This window comes from Hippoglossus stenolepis, chromosome 7 (assembly GCF_022539355.2).
Source record: "Hippoglossus stenolepis isolate QCI-W04-F060 chromosome 7, HSTE1.2, whole genome shotgun sequence".
Lineage (NCBI taxonomy): Eukaryota > Metazoa > Chordata > Actinopteri > Pleuronectiformes > Pleuronectidae > Hippoglossus > Hippoglossus stenolepis.
In genome coordinates, this window is record NC_061489.1 from 26744980 (window position 1) to 26771340 (window position 26361).

General features: G+C 44.0%; 1 protein-coding gene across 2 annotated transcripts in view; it reads left to right on the forward strand.

The window, feature by feature from the left end:
- The window catches only part of LOC118112310 (protocadherin-1), a 159444-nt gene that overhangs the window by 14295 nt on the left and 118788 nt on the right, over positions 1–26361 (forward strand). For both annotated transcript variants that reach the window (XM_035161512.2, XM_035161515.2), the window contains exon 3: positions 3462–5645. In XM_035161512.2, the coding sequence (XP_035017403.1) occupies positions 3462–5645 (2184 nt within the window). The remainder of the gene's footprint in view (positions 1–3461; positions 5646–26361) is intronic.

Genomic DNA, 26361 nt, shown 5'->3' on the forward strand with positions numbered 1-26361 from the left:
TCCCCGCCTGAGAGCGGAGCGACCAGCCAGCCCTGCAGTGAACCGTGCATGACTTAATCTGAGTCAGTCATGAGATTATCCACGGGGCTTATTGGTATTATTGCTCAGGATGTGGCTCATTGCATTTCAGAGAGCTGCAGAATCCGTTTCACCTAACGTGCGTTCTGAGGTCTGACAGCGGGACGTCGCTGACTGACAACCCTGACCTGCTTAAATCGTCCAATGGCGGCGCAGACGTGTATATCTCTGCCTCTTGACTCGCTCTGTAAAGGAGCCTGTCGCCACGTTTTCCATATTCTGAAGAATCCAGACGTCAGATTTTCCACCTTCCAGGCAGCTGCTCGTCACTTTATTTACTTTGTTACGTTATAAATGATGAAAAACTTAAAGTGAAGTACTTTAAATCACCTCAACTTACTTTACTCGCTTTTTAGGTTCTTCCTAAACTTTTGCTTGTATAAATTAATTTTGTTAGAAGCTTTCAACGTCTTTCATGACCTTCATTAGCGGATGAGGAAGCTGCTCTCTCCTGAGTCGATTTGCAAGTGGACCTTGAGTTAAGGTTTTTTTTTTCCTCTTTAAATATTCATGACCAAATTAGCAGCGACCAAAGTTGAAAGCTCCATTAAAAGCTTGTAAGTGGAGTTAGGTTAAAGAGTTTTTATTCAAATTAAATATTTATTCCATTAAAGATGCAACAACAAAAGTTAAAGTCCACAATAAACACCGTGATGTTTTATTTAGTTAGTTTAACACTCGAAAACTCAACGTATCTGTTCATCGGGACGACGCCGGCGTGGATTCATCAGGTTCTGAATCAAGTACAAAGAAATATCTGAATCTGATCTAATTTGGCAGATTTAGTTCAATTGTGTTCACGAGATCAAAGTTTTCTTGGCCTTTAATTGGCTGATGATCTAACGTTTTCGTTGATTGACGGATCAGACGATTGTAAAAATCCATCACGTTGTTTTTGTCCCTTTTCCAGACGAAGAGTCTCCTCATGTCTCGAGCTCGTTACAGAGCAGAGACTCTTCTGACTGTCATCGTTAGTGATTAATTCCCCAAAAAGACGATGAACACATTAAATCTTTTTTTAGAGTCCACGCTGAACTACCAAATAATTATAATGTAATTTAGTCAACAATGAGGCCGACAGGATGTTAACTGTGATGGATTGTCCCTCTGCAGAAAGTCTGAGGCTGTTTGTTGAGGAATAAACCAAAAAAGACTCCCAGAAGGAAAGAAAGTGACAGTTTGAAGTGATTTACAGTCGGAGCAGAAGAGAAATTAGAGGTTTGCTGAATTAAATGGGCTCAAACTTGCAGGGACTCCGGTCTGATGATTGAAGAAACCGGTGGGTCTCTGTTAACAGTTTATATTTGCTGTACTTTGGACTTGGAGAGCAGCCAGCGACGCTCCGGCTTCATCACAGCGACACCGGGCTCCAGCTGCTCAATACACAATTCTCCGAAGCTGTCAATAATTATGCCGCTGTTTGGTGATGTCCGCGACTCAAAGCCACGACCGGAGGAAAGGAAATCAATGGGCAGCAGAAATTATAATTTCGCTTTAATGCTTTCTTTAACCTCAACCTCTCTGACCTGGATCAGTGGCTTCCACGCTCACCCCCCGGGCGCCGTCGACGGTCTGTCACACTCTGTGATCCTGAGCAGGCAGGAAACCAGATATTTATTATGTGACAGCACCGTGAGCCGGAGTCTGTAAAAGGAGCGTCCCTCAAAAAGACTCTGCCGGCTGTTTAACCGCTTAAACACTGAGTTCCCCCTCAAGTGCTCATTTAAAGGCTTGATTGTCCCACAAAGACAGCGTCACGTTGTCTGATTCCCCTTGATGCAGCTCTTCAGTTCATTTGAATTAGTGAAGAACTTATACGGTATTTTGGTATCTTAAATAAGGAGGTTGACATTTTCAGAAATTGTTTTGCTTTCTTGCTGAGAAAAGCACGATTTCATGTCTAAATGGCAAATATCAGCCAAGTTAGCTTAGCTTAGCATAAAGTAAAGAGCTACTGAATATATTTGTTTTTATTAATGACCCACAGAACGCCAAAATAAAAGGTTTACAGTAATATAAGACTAATATTGTCTCAACACCTGGAGCTGTTTGTTTAATCATAATTGTTTATTTACAACAAAAGCTAAACTGTAAAATGACAAAATTTTGGGTTTGTGGAAATCTCACATGATATGTCATCTTAATTATTAAGCTTTGAATGCGCTGCCTGTCAGATTAAGAACACCCAGGCTAACAGTTTCCCTGTGTCTCCAGTCTTTATGCTAAGCTAAGCTAACCAGACAGTGTCTCTATGCAGTGTATCCATGTTCAGATATAAGAGGGGGGGGTTTTATCTTCTTGTCTAATTCTTGGCAAACAAAAGCAAATAAGTAATTAAAGTTTTCCTTTAAAAATCTTTGGCACGGTCACTTGGGTTTATAGTAGAGTTCTGTGTCCTTGGCCCAAATAACATGAGTTTTATTGTTTGTGTAAATAAGCCCAGAATATTCCCACCCCTCTCTGGCACATTCGTGTTTTTCAAGAAACCAATATTTTGAGGACTTAAATTTTAGGAGATGATTTTGCTGAGTGGAAACTTGGCTCGGATCCAGTTCTGCTTGAAAGGAGTAAACTATAAAAGCCCTCATCACATTACTGGGAGTCCCAGGTGAAGGAAAAGCTGAACCAGCAGCACCTGGGACATTTAAAATCAGCTGTTCAACAACTAGTTCATTTGAAACTACACGCCGACCTACATTTCTTCACAGCAGCCGAGGCGTTGAATGAACGCAATTAAAAAGTATTAGATGTGTAGATAGAAAGGCGTCTTAATGAGCACATCCTAAGTGACATTGTGCTGACTGCTCGTACCACCTAATTGACTAATTACCTCCATTTACTTTGGGTGTGGGCGTGTGAAGCCGGACCGTGGCCGATGCCGCTCTGTCCTCTGCGGTGTCCTAATGGGCCCCGAGGAGCCTTCCTCATAACGGGAGGAACATTAACAATCACTCGTCTGCCCGGCAGATGCCAGTGAGCCGCTGCCAGTGAGCCGCTGCCAGTGAGCCGCTGCCAGTGAGCCGCTGCCAGTGAGCCGCTGCATGGCCGTTACATGTTGCTGTGTGGGTGTTTGCACTCAGCTTCGATCGTCTGTTATGTTTCACACATGACAGAGAACATGCAAAGGGTTGTGTGGGGCTGCTTTAGTTATGATTTTGACTCTGAGAGAATAAATAGTGAAACAGATTTAACCGAGGATGTTCAGGCTGCTTCTAAAACATCAATTATGACTTTGAATTGACAGGAATCGGTCAAATAAGACTTAAAGTTTTAAAAGTATGATTCACGTGTGAAACTGGCCCATGAACGTATGTTAGTTGTGATGATTTCTCAGAGGAACCCGGACAATGGTTTAAAGTAACCCTCTCTTCTCGCCCCTGTAGGTCAGAGCCAATGATGGAGACACCGGCATCAACGGAGAGATCGACTACAGCCTTCATCAGGCGTCGGAGACCGTTCAGAGGCTTCTGCGCATCGACCGCTCCACTGGAATCATATACGTCAAAGGCCAAGTGGACCGCGAGGAAGAGAGTTTCCTCAAGTTCTTTGTGGTCGCGAAAGATCGTGGGCCCAACTCCAAGAACTCCAAGGTCCTGGTGACCATCAACGTCAGGGATCACAATGACAACGCACCAGCGATCGAGATCCGTGGCATTGGCTTGGTGACGCATCAAGATGGCGTGGCGAACATCTCTGAGGACATGCCCATCGGGACCGCGGTGGCGTTGGTCCAGGTGTCCGACCGTGACGAGGGGGAAAATGCTGTGGTTACTTCTGTAGTTGCCGGTGACGTCCCATTCCAGCTCCAACCTGCAAGTGAGTCAGCCAACGATCGGAAGAGGAAGTATTTCCTGCAGACAACTACCCCGCTGGATTATGAGCGTGTAAAGGAATACAGAATTGAAATTGTCGCTGTGGATTCTGGGAACCCAGCCCTGTCCAGCACCAACTCCCTCAAAGTCCAGGTCACTGACGTGAACGACAACGCGCCAAACTTTTCCCCTGCGATGCTCGAGGTGGACTTTGCGGAGGGAAATCAGCCGGGTGATAAAGTTCTGGATGTCGTGGCAACGGATGCAGACAGTGGCACCAACGCAGAACTGGCCTATAGCATCATCGAGCACTCGGCCACCAGGCTCTTTGAGATTGACTCCAACACAGGGGAGCTGCGTGTGAAGAACCTGTTGGATCGGGAGGATACAGAGCGCTACGAGTTCCGCGTGGCAGCCGCAGACAAGGGGGTTCCAAGCAAAACTGGCACTGCTACAGTGGTGGTGAATGTCCTGGACCGCAACGACAATGACCCCAAATTTATGCTGAGCGGCTACAGCTTCTCTGTCATTGAGAACATGGCTCCGCTCAACCCCGTTGGCGTGGTGACCGTCACTGATGCTGATAAAGGTGAAAATGCCAGAGTAAGGCTGTTTGTGGAACCGGACAATGGGAAGTTTGTCATCCAGAATGGCACCGGAACCATCCTGTCCAGCATCTCCTTTGACCGTGAGAAGGAGAGCACCTACACCTTCCGTCTGAGAGCCGTGGATTCAGGTGACCCTCCTCGATCTTCTTACGTAGGTGTGACCATCAATGTCCTGGATGAGAACGATAACGCCCCCTATGTCACCAAACCGGCCAACTCCTCCTACACTTACTTGACACCTGTCACTCAACCAGAGACCCGTGTGGAGGTGGTAGAGGCTGAGGATATTGACTCTGGACCCAATGCTGAGCTGGTCTACACCATCACAGGCGGCAACCCGTTTGACCTGTTCGACATCTCGCCCAGCAGCGGGGAGATCACACTGGCGCAGGAATTCACTGGAAAGCACAATGGACTGCACCGACTTGTCGTACGGGTCAGTGACAAAGGCAAACCTCCACGCCACACCACTGCCCTGGTCCACGTGTTTGTCAACGACACCAAGTCCAATGTTTCTGTCATCGAGGCGCTGGTCGGACACAGCCTCTACACCCCTCTGGACAGGGACATCGCTGGGGATCCCAACTACGCCCTTGCTCAGCGCAGCAACATCTTGTATGGCAGCCTGGCAGGTATCGCTGGTGTGATCATGGTCATTGTAGCCGTGGTGGTTATTAGACACCGGCTGCAGAAGGACACCAAGAGCGGCTATCAGGCCGGCAAGAAGGAGAGCAAGGACCTGTACGCTCCAAAGCAGGGACCCAAAAATGGCAAAGGGAAAAAGAGCAAAAAGGGTAAAGCTCCAAAACCTGCCAAGCCCCTGGAGGAGGACGAGGAGGCCAGCCTGCAGAAAGCCCTCAAGTTCAATCTCATTAACGAAAGTGTCAACGACAGTCCCAGAATCCACCTGCCCCTGAACTACCCACCAGGAAGCCCCGATCTGGGGCGACACTATCGCTCCAATTCCCCCCTCCCCTCCATCCAACTGCAGCCACAGTCGCCTTCCGCCTCCAAGAAGCACCAGGCGGTTCAGGACCTCCCTGCCACCAACACCTTTGTGGGAACAGGGGACAACAACTCCACAGGCTCCGACCAATATTCGGATTACAGCTACAAGGCCAACCCGCCCAAATACAGCAGCAAACAGGTAGGAGACTACGCCAACAGTTCAATGTACAACAGGGACATCTATTGGACCAACCGGGTGTGGTAGTCATGCTGGGACTTATTTGGCACTGCCAATATTCTTCCACCAAAGTTGCACTGATTCCCCTGCACAGCACCCACCTCCAAACTGTCATTTCCCCTTTTTATTATTTTGGTTTTGTTTTTGTTCACCATTTCTTTTCTGTTCAGATTTTGGTTTTCACCACAGTATTCACACCATGAAGGATAGACCGAATATGGGCTTAACAATATTTATCAGCTGCTATTTGAGTGGAATTTGGAAACCAGAGCCTCCTACGTGAACTGATCCAGAACACGAGGGTGGTGTCTAATGTGTTTAAATGAAGACTTCCTGGTTTATTACATCACATGATGTTATATTTTCTTTATAAAGTAAAGATAAAGAGATAAAAAGATAAACTGCTGATATGGTGAATCCCATATACGGGTCTATCCTTAGCTTCCATATGTTCATCCTTTGTTTTATTTGTCTTTGCTTTCACCTGTTCATGTTTTATTTGTGTTCACCTTTTCACGGTGGGTTAAATGAAGTAGCTTCCGAGTTTCTCCTTTTTTTATGAGTCACAAATGTTTTGAATCTGGAGTTTCTCTGTACAGCCGTTGAAAGGTTCACACTGACAACCTCATTAAGTCTGAATGTGTTTTTCTTTTCCGTTTTTTTGTTTTTTTTTTCTTCCCGGAGAGCTGGCTCAAAGTCTAAAGCCTCTTTATGGCCTGATCAGCTCGTTGAAGTGTGACAAAGAGCGACTGGGAATTCCTGAGTTTTTTTTTTTTTACCCGTTTTATTGTTTCTTGGCTTTGTTTGCCCAGGAACTCGACCGGCTGAGCGGCACTTTAGAGTGTTTCCATCCAGTTCAGAACAATTTAAGGTAATTTCAGCTCAGCCAGGGAGCCAAGTGGCGAAGAGAGAAATAAAGAAAGGGAATGAGAAGGTGTAAAAAAACCACTATGAAGGAAAAGGTACACTAAGACTAAACACAACCATTTCTTAACCTCTGCTCCTCCTGTCAGTTCGGCTGAAATACGACTTCATTTTGCCGTGTTCCCAATCACCGGGGCTGAAAAGTCAATTGTTTGCACAGATTAATGGCAGGTAATTTTCCAGGCGCCTGCCTTTTTACCCAGAGTGCCTTGTTCTATTCTATTTAATGTACAAAAAGGGGGGGGGGGTGTTGGAGATGGGGGCCATTAACTGCGTGATCGTGACAAGCTTTCACGCCACGTCGGCTCTTTTCTGTGGCTGCACGTTGATGGACTCGAGGCTGTGAAATGAAACTGTCATGTGCACTGTGAAATCCATGGAGACAATCACGTTATGGCTTGATAGCCATGTTGGATCTGTACATATATGTGATGTCAAAGACTTTATTTTGTTTGTGCTTTTTTCATCTGCTGTTTATGTTGCAACATTATTGTGTGTTGTGTGTGTGTGTGCTTATTAACAAGGACATTTCATTGTTCTCCTGCATATTTAAAACCTGCATTCATGTGAATACCTGAACCAAAGACTCACACACACACACACACACACCTGCGTATTCATTCCCATCATTATCATACAGTTCACATGAAGCTGCCGTTCCGGCTGTGCTTCCCTGTTCGGTTGGTTCTGCAGAGTTCCTGCTGGTGTTAGCAGCTTGCTAACGGCCCTGCTGGGTTAATGTTCAGCCTTTAACACTTAAACCCGCAGGCGTCACACTTCACTCGAGTCGGATTTAAAAGCCCCTTGGCCTCATATCAACTCTGCTCCATCACGCACATGCTTATCCATGTTCTCCCCTCTCCGGGGGAGGTAATTGTACAGTGTTTTGTTTTCTGTTTGTTTTATACAGCTTAAAGCAGAATTTATTTCAATAAACATGTTGCTTAAATGTTAAAGTGGCGCTCTGTGCTTTCACTGGGTGGTGGAGGTGGGTGGTGGTAACAGTGGCATAGTCACAGTGTTTCATTTTCATTTCCATCCCTCACGCGTGGAGAGAAAATGTACGTGGTGCATGTTTACTGCATGAATATGTTTAGTTGCTTTTATTTCATCAAGATCTTTTTCTGCAAATGAGACCAGTCACAAAAAGACAGTCAACGAATCAAAGACGACACAATCACAACACAGGAGACTGAGAAACAAGGAATCGTGGAAAACGCTCAAAAGAATCATGAGATAATAAAGTTTATAATTTATTTAAGACTCAGTAGTTTGAGGGCAGATTGTAATTCACTTCATTTGATCGTTTCACGGTAAGTAAAACCAGTTCTCGAGCACAGAGGACGATCACACTGGATCGTGAGGTTGACTAGACAGAATTATGAGACGCTTGGAGAATGCGTGTAAATGCTGATGATACAGAACAGCTTCATGGTCAAAGACACGAAAGTGGACTCAAGTTTTACAACCAAAGGAACCAGTTTAAAAGAAAACTAAAACAATCAAGACACAAAACATAAAAAATATAGATATTTAAAAGGAAAGTGACAAAGATATTGATTCGGCAATAAATAAAATAAAATAGAGGTCTACTCTTTTAACACACCCTGATTAAAGCTTGTGAAAAAAGACATTTGTTGCAGCAGAGTTCACAGAACCGTGTTTTCAGTCTTAGAACTCGTCTGCGATTAAAAGGTGATAATTGAAAGTCATTAAAGTCGGACTGAAGACAAGCGGAGCCTGAGGCATAAAGAACAGCATCATCAGCAAAGAAACAAACACTGACGTATCGATTATGTCATTTATGTAAAATCACAACAGACACGGGGCCGACGCCTGTGGGCAAAGTATTACTGACGTCCAGACGCCATCAGCGACGACCGTCTGAGAGTGGAACCACTCGAGCGTGACCTCATCTCGATGGGGGGGGGGGATTTTACGATCACAAATGCTTTGGAGAGATCGATACAGAAGAGGGCAGAACAGAATTGTTTTTTATCAAATGACTGAACCTGTAGCAGTTATTGTGCCGTGGCCCTCGGGGGGGCCGGGGGGCCGGGGGGGACCGGACGGCTGCTGTGTGTTTAGTGAGTCAATAAAGGTGCAGTTGTACTTTAACCAGTGGCTAAGTTTGAATTTAAATCAGAACAGATGAGTCAAAGCAAACGTGACTCAGACTCACACTTATTTTTAGAGCGCTTCTCGTGATACTCAGACACTTCACTCACAGTTTAAAGAAGAAGTTAGAAACATTAAAACACAACATCATTACACATTAAAATCAATAATCAATGAAAGAAGCTGTCATCCTCACACACGTTGGTAAAAAACAAAGGTAAATTATTTATTATTTAAAAACAGACACCGACTTCAATTGTTTACAGATCATGTGAAGCTCAGTGTCACAAAGAAATCTACATGAAAGTGACTTTACACAGCGAATGATTTACGTGCATCTGTTGATGGATGAGAGTGAATCAACGTCTCCGACCGGCTCGGCACGACTGATAAACTCATTTGAATCAACGTGCGCTTTTCATTCAACATTGAAATGGACCAGAAAGAGGAATTCTTACAGTGAATCAGTTTCTGCTGCTGAGCTGTTCAGTGGTGACGCAGTGAGAGCAGCCGGAGACGGGACCAGTGAACGCATCACCTGCTCTGTCTGAGTCTGTCACTTTAAATCCACAGCGCTGCCTACCTGTTGGCATGTGGCCTGTGCACACACAGACACACACAGACACACACAGACACACACACACACACACACACACACACACACAGACGTGGACTTTGAACCTGCAGTGAGATCACGACACAGAGCAGGTGCTGAACCTGCCGGGGTCAAAGGTTAAATATCACTCTGGAGCAGTTATTAGCAGGCAAGGCTGAAGAGGTCAAAGGTCAATGGGGTCACAGCCTGCCCCCCCGCCCTGTCTGGACTCCACATTAACAGTCCGGTAACGCACTTTGTGCTTTTACGTGGACCAACTCCGCTGTCTCTATGGTAACACAAAGACCTGTGTGTGTGTGTGTGTGTGTGTGTGTGCGCACGCTGACTCATAGCACTGACTCACCATCCTTCTCCTCCAACAATCCAGCACAATCCCTCCTTCTATGGAGAGCTCTGCCCTTTAAATGAAGAGTTGTGTGTGTGTGTGTGTGTGTGTGTGTGTGTGTGTGTGTGTGTGTGTGTGTGTCAGCCCTGATTTGACTGTCGCTCTCTCTCTCTAACAAACTGTCTCTCTTTCTGTGGATTGAAACAGGCTGATTTTCATATTTCCATGTAAACAATCCGATAAAGGTCACTTTCAGTCTTAGCCTCGTCGTTAAAGACATTTTGGACGTTAATGTCCATTTAAAGAGTTTTAAGGTCAGATTCTTGGACGCGAGCCGACATCGACGGTGATGTTGACGGACGAGGTTTGGGAAGGAAGTGTAAACACCTGCAGCAGGTGGTGAATATTCTTCTGTCACCACATCGGAGGCTCTTCACCCAGACGAGCTCCTCAGGGTTCTTCTCATCAGAGCTGCATCTACAACTAAATACTACAAGTCACTATTACAAGATGTTAACTACTGTGACATGACGAAGATAAATATAGTAAAATAAAGTATTGTACCTTTAAAAAACCTTTTTTTAATTTTAAATAAAGTAACATAATTAAGTTATAAAGTTAAATAAAATACTGTTTTTCAATTTTTTTTTATGATGTCAGTGAATAAAGTTAAAGTTAATAAATGTATTGTTATTCTAAAGTTTCAAAAGTGTAATAAATTACTGTTAATACTGTTAAATAAACAACTGTTGGAATAAATATATTGTAAAGTAAAGTTCAATAAGTAAAGTAAACTTTAAAGTACTTCAAAGTTCAATAAGTAAAGTATCTTACCACAGTATTAAATTATTTCTGCTCCATGTCGGTAACTTCTACGACGACAGAACTCGTTCAGAGAACTGATCCAGTTTTCTGGTGCGTTGACGACGTTGAACACATCAGAAGAAACTTGTTGACTTGTAATAGTTTATAATGAATTCACAGTTTTTTTAATCAGGTTTATCCAGGTTTATAAAACCTGCCCTGAAGGCGCAGTAACAGCTCCCAGGGGAGTTGTTCCATTTCACTGGACGTGTTAATGTTCACATTAAACTCTCATCGCTTTGCTCAGCAACCGTTTCAGTTCATTACATGATCACTGATTTACAACAGGTGATTTGAATCAATAGCACGTTCACCTGCAGTTTGACAGACGCACAACTTCCTGTCGCTCTCTGCTCCTCGTCGCCAGGGAAACAAACTGTCATGGCGTCCGTTAGCCAACAAGTGGCTTCTGCTCCCCCCAGGAAACTGCAGCATTTGAACTTCAGCGGCTGAAAGACGTAGTCGTCAGTGAGACACGTCGGTGACGACTGACTCTGTTACTGCAGCTGCAGTCAGATCTTAAATAAAGACCTGATCTTTAAACTGAATCTGCTATTTTTAAAAACAGCTGCATTCAAGATGGAAATTCCCTCGTTTGAAGTTTCCCTCTCAGGTTTTTCCACTGTGAACGAGGTCAGGACGCTGGGAAGCAGCTCTGAGTTCCTCTGTTAGTCAAGATGTCTGTTGTGAAGCTTCGTGTGTCGCTGGTGAGAACTTTTCTGTGAACTCAAGAACTTCACTTGCATCTTGATTCGTGAAAGTCTGGTCGACCCCGAATAATCCTTTTCCTTTGCCTGAGGAAAGACTCTGACACGCGGTCGCAGCAGCTACGTAGAATTCAACAATTAGGTCAAAGCAAAGCTACAAACATGTAACTTCACACTGCATCAACAACAGCTGGATAATATCCTGCAATGTTCTTTAGATCTGGGATTATGTCTCATATTTAATTTCAGGATCGGCCGATGAACCAAAGAGTCGTGGAATCCTGAATCTTTGGTTAATGTTAGGAGACGATGTTATTGACCAGACTTAATTAATTAATTGAATCATGAGTTTTACACACAGTTGTTCTACAATATTAAAGTTGTGGATAAACTCTTAGACCATGAATAATTATTCTATTGTAGGTAAAGTAAGAAAAAAACGAAATAATTTGTCAAATCGCTCCAAATAATCTCGGACGGCAGAGAAATCAAATTTAGATTTTTTGCCGACACACACTCAACATGATGTTTCCAGGACAACAGATGGTCGACCATCACAATCCGTCTTTATATGAACACACTCGTTCTTCTGATGAAACCTCGATCCAGACTTTTCATGCAGCGCCACTGTTTCGTCAAAAATGTAATTTCCTCCGATATTTGGGATTTTACGACCAAATAACAGCAAAATTAACGTCGTTCCCATCGACCTCAGCTGCACTTTGCGTTTAGTGCTAATTATCAAATGATGCTGGTGCTAATTATCAAACATTAACATGTCGTTCAGTGTTTAAACATGCAGATGTTGGCGTTTAGCCTCAGTTCAGCCGCACTGAGCCACGAGCTCGGCTGTGGACTCTCCATCGTCTCTCTGACGTTAAAAAGACATTTTCTCCACTAGACTTGAACATGAATAAAGATAAAGATAGAGATTTAACTTAGCTTGGTCTGGTGATTTCCTCACAAGGGTTATGTACTAAAGCAGGAGATCATCAGCAGATCTTTGTGTTTCTGTCGGGTTGTCAACATTTTCACTTTCTCCTGCTTTTAAAGGCCCAGATGTGATTGTGTTACATGGAGTGTGTTGCTTTTGTGTGGTGTTAGTTGTCTACTGTCGAACAAGATGATGTCAAAGTAACTTAAAGCAAAGAAAATAGACGTAAGTGTGTGTGAGTGTGTGTTCACAGGTTACAACAGGTATGATAAGAGATGGAGATACGTCTCAGTATCTGCAGTGGTGAAGGTCGTGGGGGAGGGGGTGGGGGGGGGTACCTTGTCACAAAGGGGCCTTTGTAGAGCACACTCACACACACACACAGACACACACACACACACACAGACACACACACACACACAGAGGCCCACATTAGTTTTCCTAGAACACACACATTCCTAAACGTGGACATCAGTCAGCAGAACGTAATCCTCTGTGTGTGTGTGTGTGTTTGTATAGGTACTGTGGGCGGGGCTTGTCAGACAGGTACTTACATCCAGTTGAAATGTGAAAAACACCTCAGACCGAGTGAACTGGAATCACACGCGTGTTTCTGTCTGTTGAACATGTGAACGTTCTGTATGACCAGAGTCAGACGTGTTCTCACTGAGCGCGCTCGGCCACGTGGCGTTCAGGTGGCGTCCAAACGAAGCCAGGCGCTGCAGGACGTTCACCACTTTGAAGAACTGCCTGAGATACTGGTTCGAGATGAGCTACTGGTTCGAGATGAGCTACTGGTTCGAGATGAGCTACTGGTTCGAGATGAGCTACTGGTTCGAGATGAGCTACTGGTTCCTGGAACTGTCTCAGTGGAGGATCTGTGGCTCAGAGTAGAACCACCATCTTTGTTTTCTGTGGAAAATAAAAACAGGAAACAGACAAACTGCGAGAGTTAACTTCTCTAAATGTAAAATTTAAACGATCATAATTATTGTTGTTTTCATGCGTCTATAAACTCGTCTGAATGTCACTGAGGTTGTTTTCATTCAGAAAGAAAAACAACACTTTTCTAATATAAAAATGTAAAGAAGCTAAAACCTAAGAACGAACGTCTACAGGATTGTGTGTAAAACAGAGATGAAGAAGAGGACGAGAACAAAACATGCGTGTTTAACATATCATGAAATCTCCTCTTTCATTCAGACCAAGCACTTTATTTCAGCCGATCTATCGAGAACCTTGAGAACCGTGGAAGGAACTCAGCCTCTCTCTCCATCTCTGTCTATCTCGGTCGCCCCCTCAGGGCTGTGATTGTGTTTGAGCCACTGAGACGACTCAATACAAGGATCGTGTGTGTGTGTGTGTGTGTGTGTGTGTTTTATGTGGAGCCAAAAATCAAAAACACAAGAAACATAATTTTGGTTGTGCATGCATGCATGTGTGTGTGTGTGTTGTCTTGCCACCTGTTCCAACAACACAAGCGAAGTGGAACGGAATCCTGCCTGAGGCTTCACACACACACACACACACACACACACACACACACACACACACACACACTAAGAAGTAGGAAACAGGCGACAGTAAATGCAGGCGCAGGGAGGAGGAGGAGGAGGAGTGAGGGTTTGGTGAAGAGGAAAAATGAGGAGGAGGAGGAGGAGGGATAAAGGGAAGAATAAAACACACACACTTTACACACGCTCTAAATGTCACCATGTACAGTATGTTACCTGCGTGTGTGTGTGTGTGTGTTTGAAACAGGCTGGGTAGCAGGTGGTATGACTCACGAGAGGAGTAGGTCGCTGCCCTTCACCACACACACACACACACACACTTACCTGTAGGCAGGGTCAGAGGTCAGATGCTGTACAGCTGCTCTGTGCTGAACTCTGTCTGCGAGAACACACACACACACACATTGTTATCATCAGTCCAGATGCTGCCGACATTAATTCGCTCACAGTGACACTGAGTCTCGTGTTCGGTGAAATAGAGGAAATCTGAAATCTGGTTCAGATTCTGGTTCCTGTTACAATCTGATCCTGATTATTGTCATAATATGAAGATGAAAAATGTAGGTTTATTCCAGAAGAGGTGCTCTGGGTCAAACTGAACCATGGTTCTGTTCGTTTCTTTGGGCCCAATCACAGGAAGTAGAGAAACAATAGAAGAAGAACATCCTGCCAGTAGCAGCAAAGCAGTAGTTGAAGTAGAAGCAGTAGTATTTGTGAGTATTCCAGTATCAGTAGTACTACTATCACCGCCGGTAGCAGAGGTGGCTTTAGCAGTTGTAGTGTTGTCAGGAACAGAGTGCAGTAATTTGCAGCAGATGCTAAGTGACAGTCAGGACTGTCAGCAGCGAGTCTCCGGAGACACCGACACGACAACTCCAGGACCTTCTGCCAAGTGTACAGTTACTGGCATTCGCCGTGGCAACCGCCTCCGTCTGCCTCCTGACTGACAGGTGACGGCGAGGGAAGTGACAGCTACCGGAGAGCGAGGGAGCAACACGACTCCATCCATCAGAAAATAAAACATAATCACCAGCAGCGTCTTCTTTTTCCTCCATGTTTGATTATAACGTCGTCTTGGGCAATTATTGATCGTTGATCAGAGGCTGTGACCCGCTGCCTCGTTTTCCACTTCCTGTTTGGTGATGTTAGCTCGTTGTGCTACGTTGTGCTAACAGCGAGGTGTCAGGTCGGCGCCGTGGTGTCGGCTCGGGTCCGTTTCTGAAGACGAGGATGTGATCTGCATCTTCATCCTCTTCTCCATCCTCACCTCCATCGTCCTCAGTTTATAATCATTCTATCATCCTTCTGTCCTCCACCTTCCTCGCGTTCATCTTCATCACTCTCAGTGCCCACAATCCCTCATGCTCAGCCATTCTCAGCCTTCCTCGTTCCAGTGAGGAAGACTCTGACGCACAGAAAGCTCGTCAGTGGACCTTGAGCTTGAATAATTTTGTCGTTCATAAATTTATGATTTATGATTCTTTTAGCCGCATGAATCATTTTCATCTCTCATCGCTCCTCTTTACGACAACCACCTTCTCACACACAGTGATGCTCGTCTTTATCTTCGTAATCCTCGTCACCTTTATCTTCCTCTTCCTCGTCTTTATCATCTTCATCGTCCAACTCCTCCGCTCGTGCAGCAGGATTTCAGACTGCAGACTATAAACACTGCTTTACCCCTCTGCTACTTTATATGTCTCTGTCTCCCCAACACACACAACACACACCAACACACACTAATACACACCATTACACACAGTAAAAGACACACACACACAGAGACTGGGACGCCCTCTGCCCTCGTCACGCTCTGCCCTGCAGGGTCCAGGGATTTTATGACTGGCAGAAGTGCGTGCATGTCTCTGTGTGTGTGTGTGTGTGTGTGTGTGTGTGTGTGTGTGTGTGTGCGTGTGTGTGTGTGTTAACTGCTTCAGCGCTGAGGCAGAAAATGACGTAGCGGTCAGCTGAGCTCAGAGGTTTTATAGAGTGAGTGTGTGTGGGGGGCTGTCTTCTCTCCTTCCTCACATCCTTCATTTGCATCATTTCTTCTCTTTCTTTACTTTTTGCTTCACTTCTTCCTCCTCCTTTCCTTCTGTCCTGTTTCCTTCCTCTACTTCCTTCCTTCTTGTACTTTTTCTTTTCCTTCCTTCCTTTCTTTACTCTTCCTGCCTTTCTTCTCGCCTCATATCTTCTCCTTCCTTCTCCCCTCTTCCTCTCCTCTTCTTCCTCTCGTCTCCTTCCCTCTGTCTGTCTGGTTTGTATTTAGTATGGCCGCCTCGTTCTTCACCTTGAACCACCTCTGCTTCCTGTGCTCAGACTGTGGAGAGGAGATAAGAGGAGGGTGTCGTTCTTTACGAGGCGTTTTCCCTCCGTGTCTGTTTGGATGGGAAACACTCGTCACCTCCTCTCTCTCTGTATCTCGCTCTCTCATCGCCTCGCTGCGTTTATCTCCTCCACATTCCTCATCCTCCCGTTCAACTCTCCTCATCGTCAGGGTTCTGCTCAGCAGCTCCTCAGCGGATAGTTTTTGGGTCTTGTCTCGACTGTTAAGTTTTTAAAATAATATAACTTTATTTTAACTTTGAATATGAAATTATAATCAAATGTACATTGATGTGGCACGGGTCCACCTCACAGCAAGAGGGTTCGTGGTTTGATTCCTGGTTCAGCCTTGTTTAATGGGCTTTAGGTTAATTGGAATCTCTAAATTGACCGTAGATGTGAATGAGGTATAAACATGGATTAGATAATAGATGGATTGTTTTATTATTATGAAATATAAATTTTGCACAATAAGTATTAGTAGTGCTCTGGTACTTTTTCAAAGTTTAAATTGAGGACTTTTAGTTGAATATTGAAGTACTTGTTGAACCACTGAGAACGACTTGGTCAAAGGTGTTAAACTTTGTGTCACATACATCATCATCATCATCATCATCATCATCATCATCATCATCATCATCATCATGAGTGACACTGAGGACTTTTTCTCACCCTTTGAATCAGTGCATTTATTTCACATTTTTTATTTCTATAAATGTTTGATGTGAAGCATCAGTGAGTTCAGATCTTCGTTCAGGGATTTAAGGAGGCTTCAGTCCAGTCCTCAAATGCAGCACTGTGCGTGTCTGTGTGTGTGTGTGTGTGTGTGTGTGTGTCTGTGTGTGTGTGTGTGTGAGTGAGTGTGTGTCTGTGTGTGTGTGTGTGTGTGTGTGTGTGTCTGTGTGTCCGTGTGTGTGTGTGTCTGTGTGTGTGAGTGAGTGTCTGTGTCTGTGAGTGAGTGTGTGTGTGTGAGTGTGTGTGTGTGTGTGTGTGTGTCTGTGTGTGTGAGTGAGTGTGTGTGTCTGTGTGTCCGTGTGTGTGTGTGTGTGTGTGTGTGTGAGTAGTGTGTGTCTGTGTCCTGTGTGAGTGTGTGTGTGTGTGTGTGTGAGTGAGTGTGTGTGTGTGTGTGTCTGTGTGTGTGAGTGAGTGTGTGTGTCTGTGTGTGTGTGAGTGAGTGTGTGTGTGTGTGTGTGTGAGCAGCTGTTTCTCTCTCCCTCTTACGCTCTAATCCTCTGGCTGACCTCAACTTGTCATCTTTCATTTCATCTTTTCTTTATTTTAATTTCACTTCAATCTGTTTTATTGGTACAAACAAGAGATTTGATCATTGAGAACAATATACTTTAATACAAATAAGACTAAAATACATGATAATACATCAGAAATCAGGACTCTGACCCCCCAGCCCTCCTCTCTCTCTCTCTCTCCCTCTCTCTGTTTGGATTAGTGGTTTGTCCTAATCTCCTGAGGTTAAATTAGAGGATTGAGGTCAGACGTTTCACATCTGCAAGTATTTCTTCCTTTTTTCTTTCGCTTCCCTTCCTTTTGGAAATTATTTTCTTCCCGGGGATGAAAATTTCCCTGAAGGTTTGTGTGAATCCTGTTAAAGCCGCTGCAGAAGCTTAGAAACAGAAAATAACAAATCTGTTCTGCGTCGGCGTTTGTCGGACAGCAGCGCTCATCTTCGCTCTTCAGCCGCTTGTCAGAACCCAAACGAGCACGGCTCTGCTTCTTCATGTTGGTTTTTTCCGAAGACGCCAGCGGACAGTTTATCTGCTCCGACGCACTCCGACAGCTCCGAGCGGCTGAAAACACCAACAAACAACATCTCCAGTGTCTCTGATAATCAGAATCGATCTGAGAGTTAAACCAACAGGAGGATGTCCTCACTGCGCTCTTATTCATTACGTTAATTGTTGGTTTGAAAGAAAATGATGGAAATGAATTGAGAAAATATGTCAATAAGTGGACGACCCACAATTACACAGCGATGGAGCCGTGGAGCTGTGGTCCTCGCTGGACCCGCTGTTCCACTGCGTCACATGTGCATCACCATGAACTCACATGCTGCTGGTTATTTTGACTCAGTTCCACACGCACTGCGCTGCTGATCCAAATCCTCACTACAGCTCTGAATGTGGATTAATCCGCCTCTGGAAGTAGTTCCTGACACACACAGACTATTTCTTCCTGTTTGATTGAGTTTTTAAAAAGTTGAGTTTTAGTCTGGACGAGCAGACGCAAAGGTCCACGTTCTCTTCCTGATTGGTTCTCATCAGTCACGTGACTCGACCACCAGCCGGGAACGTAAAGCATAAATAAAATCTCTTATTTTTCACCTTTTCCTCATTCATATTCTCTGCAACCAACTGCAGAGGAACAATCTGCTTCCTGTTTACATCACATGACCAGTTTACCTGAATGGTCATGTGAACTCAAATGCTTGAGTTGAGTGAAAACACCGTCTAACGCTCATCGACAGAAAATTATTTCTTTTGAAGGAAAAATATTTCAAATTTCACCAATTTCAACCTTTTTTAAAATAATATATGAAGATAATATGTTTAATTTTGAGTCATGGACATGAAAAATACATTTTAATATCTTAAACTGAGCAGTTTAAACACTTTTCAAACAACAAGGGGTGTCTTCAGTTAGCAGCTAACTAGCAGTTTTGTAAATTTATTAGGCAATATTGATTTGTTTCAGCCCTAATGTCATAAGAAACCTTCAAAAAGTAGAAATTTCATAATATTTGTACAAAATTAAAGCATTTCATTAGGTTACATAAAAGATATTCAGCAGTAATTTTGTGAAAATTGAAAATACGAACACAAACTTGTTTTTTCCCCGGGAGAAGTTCGCTCAGCGGTTTTCCAAACGGTTCCATCGTGTGGTTCAGTAATTCTGTTTTAAAAGTCCCCGGAGGCGTCAGAGAAAGTCCACAGCAAACACACAAACACACAAACACACAAACACACAAACACACAAACACACGAACACACGGATCTCAATGAAATCTGCTTCCAGAATGATCAGAGCAGAAAAGAGGCCGAGCAGCTGCTGAATCCTGATCCATTTTTAATCCACAACTGTCGCTCTGAAGGTTTGTTAATAAGATTTGAAGGTTTCAAGACTCCGAGTGTGTGTGTGTGTGTGTGTGTGTGTGTGTGTGTGTGTGTGTGTGTGTGTGTGTGTGTGTTTTTTCGTGGCCTCACCTGCTGTCACTACACTGAAAACAGATAATATGATGGAGAATACACAATAGGTGACAACAGAGAGATGAATGGACTGACGACACACCTGGAAGCCGAGCTGGAAAACTCAAACACCACTTAAACTGTCGCTCTCTGCCGCCTGTCAGCGTCGTCACGGTAACGCTGACGGCGTGATAGCGAGGCGGGGTCGGGCAGAAAGGAGCCTCTTTCTTTCTTTTGGGAGTCGATACATGTTCAGGCAGGCAGGAGCGACGCAAACAGAGACACACACATTACCAGTGTTTGCATTACACTTTGCATACAGCCTGGGGTCATGCTGTGAAGCCGTGTGTTTCTGTGACAACACTGTGTGTGTGTGTGTGTGTGTGTGTGTGTGTGTGTGTGTGTGTGTGTGTGTGTGGGAACCTCTCCGGACTCATCTCCTTCCCCGTGTCCTCCGTCCCGGTGCCCGTTCGGTGCGCCCGCCGGCTCCTTATGTGATGTCGCGGGTGGCCGAGCAGCCAATGGAGCATTCCCAGCAAACTAATAAATAAACACATGGAGAGTCAGCGTGCTGCTGCAGGGGCTGCTGGGTAGTTTGGTCTGACGGAGCCGCCGTGCGGACCGACTGCTGATCGGCACAGCGTGTTCGTTTGTCTGCCTGAAATCACAAAATCCTGTTTGTGCTCAGTCAATGAAACAGGTTCTCCCCACATACTTCGTCCTGTATCGAGGCGAAAGGCCAAAATCTCTGGTCACAGCTTCTCCGATGAGACGAGCTCCTGCTCATGTCATCGTGAAGTGAAAACTTCTCGAGGTTCTGGAGAGTTGTTCAGTCAAGATGAGACATTTGAAGACAGTGGTGTTTGGGATCCTGTGATGAACATTTCAACCATTTTAAAGACTGAACTATGAGTCTTACTTACTCCTCTTGCTGTTAAACTCCCTGAAAGGACTGATTGATTAACACGTTCACAGACGACTGAAGTACGAAAGAAAGAAAAACACTCGAGTATCTGGAAGGAAGTGGAGATTTATTTCCTGTGTGACTTTGCTCTTTACGCTGATTTTTTAAAATGCAAAAATAAAACAATCACATTAAAAGTCAAATTTAAGGTGAATCGAAGGACATATGCAGATTTCAGTTTTACATTATAATGGGTTTTGTCAAAATAGGGTTTAATCACTGTTTGCCTTTTGGAGCTACAACAATGGGCGACTTGCAGGAGACAGATATGGAAGAAACATTATAATTAAAATGGAGGCAGCATAGGCCGTGACACCCGATGACTTTGATTTCCCAGGGTCGGTTGAATTTCCTGCGTTCCCAAGATCATCTTTCATTAGTCCTGGTCTTTGGCCTCTTCACTCCCACGTCTGTCACACTGTGTCCCAGTTTATATCAACGTTATGAAACTGGTCATAAAGGTTAAGTGTCTCTTTAATCATGCGGGGCCCTGTCAAGCGCACAGCTACGCACGTGTGTTGGTTTAATAATAATTATCAGATTGATAATTACATTTTAGTTTTACAAAAGTAACGTAACAGTCAAACAGAAACAAAGAGCTGTAACAAGCAGAAAATAAAGCATCTTTCATTTCATCCATCATATTGTTGTTGTTTTTCATTTCACTTCCTGTTTGTTTCCTCTTCATATATTAATTCCTGTGTTGTTTAATGACAAAAATAAAAAAAATAACACATATATATGTATAAACGTTGATGAGGAGCATCAGGTTGGAAATGAGCTCAGGTGAAACGCTCTCTCATTGGCTGCAGGTGCACCTTGAATTCAGGCTGGCCAATCAGTGAGCAAGCATCTGACCCGTATAGCCCCAGGAGGCGGGTCCTAATTATTCTGGTCAGTTCCCAACAAACTTTCATCTCAAGGTCCCACTTGACCCGCCCCCTGGTAACTGAGTTAGTGACAGGTTCTCTGGGTTCTCTGGGTTCTCTGGGTTCTGTGGAGAACTCTGTGGACTGTTAGCTAACAGCCCTGGTGCTGCTTCACAGGTGAGTTCAACCTGGTGACACTTCAGGGTGGGTAGTTAGCAGGTTAGGGAACATGTTGGTCAGCCTGTATCTTAGTTAGCAGGTTAGGGAACATGTTGGTCAGCCTGTTTATTAGTTAGCAGGTTAGGGAACATGTTGGTCAGCCTGTATATTAGTTAGCAGGTTAGGGAACATGTTGGTCAGCCTGTATATTAGTTAGCAGGTTAGGGAACATGCTGGTCAGCCTGTATATTAGTTAGCAGGTTAGGGAACATGTTGGTCAGCCTGTATATTAGTTAGCAGGTTAGGGAACATGTTGGTCAGCCTGTATCTTAGTTAGCAGGTTAGGGAACATGCTGGTCAGCCTGTATATTAGTTAGCAGGTTAGGGAACATGCTGGTCAGCCTGTATATTAGTTAGCAGGTTAGTTTGTTGTGCAGTTAGCAGGTAACGTGTGTTGTTAGCAGTTTAATATCTTGGTTAACATGTGTTGTGTTCAGTTAGCAGTTTAGCAGCTCGGTTAGCAGGTAATGTGTTTTGTTAGCAGTTTATTTGGTTGGGTGGTTAGCAGGTAACGTGTTTTGTTACCTGTTTAGTATCTTGGTTAACTTGTGTTGTGTTCAGTTAGCAGTTTAGCAGCTCGGTTAGCAGGTAATGTGTTTTGTTAGCAGTTTATTTGGTTGGTCGGTTAGCAGGTAATGTGTTAAGCTAACACCCAAATAGCTGGTTTTGCAGTCATGTCCTCGGTTAGCGTTTCAGTTGTTCGGTTAGCAGGGAATCTTTTTAGTTAGCAGTTAATTTGCTTGGTTAGCAGGTAAAGTGTTTTGTTAGCAGTTTAATAGCTTTGTTAGCATGTGTTGTGTTCAGTTAGCAGTTCAGTAGCGTGTGTGTGTGTGTGTGTGTGTGTGTGTGTTGTGATAGAGACTGTGTGTATTTCAGCTTTGCGATTAGCTTTGCTATGAGTGCCGCCTCAGAGAACTACTGAGTGGGTTTAGTGTAGAAGTACACTGAGGCTAGAATTAGTTAGCTTTACTCTACGCTGTGTGTGTGTGTGTGTGTGTGTCTGTGTGTGTGTAGAGCTAGAGGAGGGATGCCACACTAAATTGGCAAAATGAGGTGTAAATGTCTTGAGGCAGATGAGCTGCCTTTAGTGAGTGCAGCACTGAATATTTCACCAGCAGCTCCAGGAAAGTGTGTGTGTCTGTGTGTGTGTGTGTGTGTGTGTGCGTGCTTGCGTGCGCGCGTGTGTGTGTGTGTGTGTGTGTGTGTGTGAGTGCGTGCGCGTGTGTGTGTGTACACATGCACGCTTGGCAGCCACAGCCAATCATCGTCCATCATTCAGTTTTGGTTCTGACAGCTGGAAGAGGCAGAAAGTCCCTAAACGCCTCAGAGAAACATTTAACTGCCTCCACTGCCACTCAGGCGGGTGAGTGGGTCATGTGTGTGTGTGTGTGTGTGTGTTGTGTGTGTGTGTGTGTGGTGTGTGTTGTGTCTTGTGTCTTGTGTGTTTGCATTAGAGGTGAAGTGTACAGAGCGTAGTCATCTCATTATTTCTTGTCATCATCTGAATCCTGACTCGCTGCTGCTGTGTTTTACTGACGGCTCCTTACTTCAGATTGAGGTCATGAAGATGCTTCCTTGGTTTGACCTTTGACCTCTGCACTTTGCCTTGACCCCTTTTGAATTTTTATTGCGTGATAATATACCTTAATTAAGTTTTTAATATCTTTACATATAAGCACCCTTTGAATGAAATGGCCTAGAATTATGGAGATAAGAGATCATGACTTAAGAAATCAAATGACAAGTTTATTTTAAAAGTTTTGATATTCTCATGAATGGTGCAGTTAACTAAGGTTATTAAACCTTAGTCCACTTACATCACATTTGCTTGTGACATGAGAATAATCTTAAAGTCAATACTGGACAGGCACCTCCCCCAAGGCTGGTGCTCTTATCTTGTTATGTTAAAGAAAAGTAAAGAGTAAAAAGTAAAGTAAAGAAACAAAAAAACAATCTGCCCACTCTTCTGGATCAACTCCAACATTTAATGGTTTCTTCCACATCTGGCCTTCCACCAACTTCCATGGAAATCAAACAAAGGCTGATAAAACATGAGCTCATTGGCAGAGTTAATCAATCTCTTTGTCTTTATGTCTTATTGATTCTGTAATACTGAATTTAATTGAGTTCCTGCATTATTTATTGAGATTTTACAAAGACACCGATTTGTTGACTAGTGCGTAAAGTGTTTATTTGATGAAACTGATCAAAACACAAGTTTTTGCTATATTTCTAAACAACGATATGGACGATAAGTCAAACTTCTCTGTTGAAATCTCTGCAGTCAGGCTGTTGCAGTCAGGTTTCTTTGGCTCGTGTAATTCTTGAAATGTCACAAATGGCTGCTGGGTACTCGGGGCAGCTGTGTGTGCGTTGTGCTGTCGGTGTAATGGAGGTATCGGTGATGTAGCTGTTGTTGCATCACTCTGCTCGCTGCGCTCAGTGAAGAGAGGAAGCCTGAAGAGGGAGAGGAACAGCAGATTTAAATAAGTTAGAAGTTAGCAGCGTGCCTGATTAACTTTAAATGAGCTCTGGTTTCAGGGCGACACACTCGGTCCTCGGCTCTTCCTCTCCCCCGTCGTCATCGTCGCTCTCAGGGTTTCAGGAATGTTTGTTCGTCTTTTGTCTGAAGGCTGTGACCCGTGACCTTCGACCTCCAGCCTGTCGATGAGGTGCGATGTTGTCGATCCGAGGCGCACTGGAGCTTTTTCAAATGAGAAAGTCTCAGGAAAGTCTGGAATGTGAAAAATCTTCTCTGGCTGTGGTTGTGGTTTGATCTCGTACTGGCAGCCGTACTGTTGTGTCTGTAATTTATAAAACATGAATTTCTAAATGCTGCGACATCGTGCACCACTCGCTGTTTTTGTATGTTATCAAAGTTTTATATTTGTTTTGTGTGAGTTTGGCAAAAACAACCAACCCAGTCAGAACTAATTCAAAAAGTTATGTAAAACTTTGTCATCAAACTGAGCCGTGTGAAGACGGTTTAATGTGATGGAGCTTGAGTCCAACATACAGACGGCAAATAAAGATGGACGACACGTCTCCACTTCCAAACACTATCGAGAAATGAATCCAAAATACCCCAGATACGAGTTCTGCCTTAACGAGTCTTTGCAGTAGTGATCGTGGGATAGAGCGTGGATACACACACTTGACCAATCACGAGTCAGCTGTCAATCATTATGTCTCAGTCCGTATTTTTAAAGCTTCATCAAATAACGAATGAACACCAAACTTATCAGAAGCACTTGAGAACGTCCTAAAGCGATGATTTATTTATTTAACGCGTTCTTTTATTTTTAATTTCTAGTTTGGTCCGTGTCCCATATGCCCTCATGGAGGAGGCGGGACTTATGACGTATTCTGCAGCCAGTCACCAGGGGGCGATCGAGATGCTTTGGCTTCACTTTTGGGAGCCGTCGTGTCGTCCATCTTTATTTACAGTCTATGTTTTAAAGACTACAAATTAAAAAACAAACACCTGACGCTACATTAGCTGCGACACCCCAATGTTAGCTGAAACTGCTAATGAGCTTTTTGGCATTGTGGGTAATGTAGGCACCAGTTTTTGACGAGATGAAGATAGAACTAGAAGGCTTCCCCCTGTCTGAAAGCGACGCTGACAGGACCAACGTGTGCCCGACTACTGATAAAATATTTGGGATGCAGCCCTGGTGTTGTGTGTGGATGAGCGGTCATTGTTTCTGTCAGCAGAGGCTGCTCATTGTGTTGTACTGCGACGTTCAGAAAGATGAGAATTAGCAGAAACTAATTTCCTAATTTTTTCCCCCCATAGAAAACGTTATGTGCCTCGCAGTAAAAGCACCTGTGCAGCGTGTGATGAACATGAAAGTCTGCTTGTGCAAATGATTAACAAGTGTGTTCGAAAATATCTGGCTCTTCCATTTAAAACAAGTCGAATGTGGAAGGTCGGACATGAAAAGTTTGGGAAGTTCTGGATTTGAATTCAAAACAGCTGCGGATGAAACTGAACAAGCTGAAGAGGAAAGTAGCCACAGTGCTGTTGTGTGCATCCGCCAACCAGTGTGGTTTCTATACATAGATTTTATTGACATACAAATATGAGGAATGAGAATTCATCTTAAACGGGTTTATTAGGATGTATCACGTTCTAATGTTTAAAGTGTTTCCTTGTCGTCCTCTTTGATAATCACTCCTCTGTTAGAACTTCTAAACTCCAGAGTAAACTGAGAATTGATCAGTGTCACTCTGAGTAAACTCGGTCGCACTTTGAGCAAACGCCACCATCGATTTGTCGAGTCTGATGGGAGTGTGTGTGTGTGTGTGTGTGTGTGTGTGTGTCTCTGTGTGTGTGCGTGTGTGTGTGTTACATCATGCCGCTGTGAGCTTCCTGTTTCCTTGGCGTCACCTCTTTTCTGTCCTTTTTCCTCTTTCTGTCTTCTACGTCATCAGCAGCTCGGCCGGCGCTCCGGTGAAGAGTTACTGCTCTGCCCGGTGACCACTCACATTTACAATGCTAATATTTGCCTGGAGGAAGGACAGTCCGCGTGGCTGAGAGCACGGGTCATGAAGTCGTAAAACTGTAGCTCAGCCGCACAGTCTGGATGTTTTTTGGACGATGTTATATGATAATTAAGTTTTTTTCGTGCCGAGGTCAGACGTTGTGTTTTTTTCCTCTGGATTCAGGGGTTTTAGAGGTAAACTGGAAAAAAGTTAACAACTACATAACATGGTGAATATTTTATAAGATCACTGCAGTATTTTTAGACTTTACTTATTTCAATTAGACTTCCAGGCCAAGAAAATATAAACACTCAGCGTTTCCTCGGGAGACTTGCAAGTGTGGAGATGGTTTTGAGATTTTGAAATGGCATTTGAACCTTTATGGTGAAAAATACGATGTACAAAAAAATATAATTTAACATTTAACAGGAAAAATAAAATAAGAACAGGCCAATAAACCTTTAGAGATGTCCTTTCCGGGGGTTATTACCTAATAACCACCTGGAAATACCCAGAACACCATAGCAACCACTCACTAACGCCATAGCAACCAACTAGTTACCACCTGTTACCAAACTACAAACTGCAGGGAAACAACGGACAAACACAC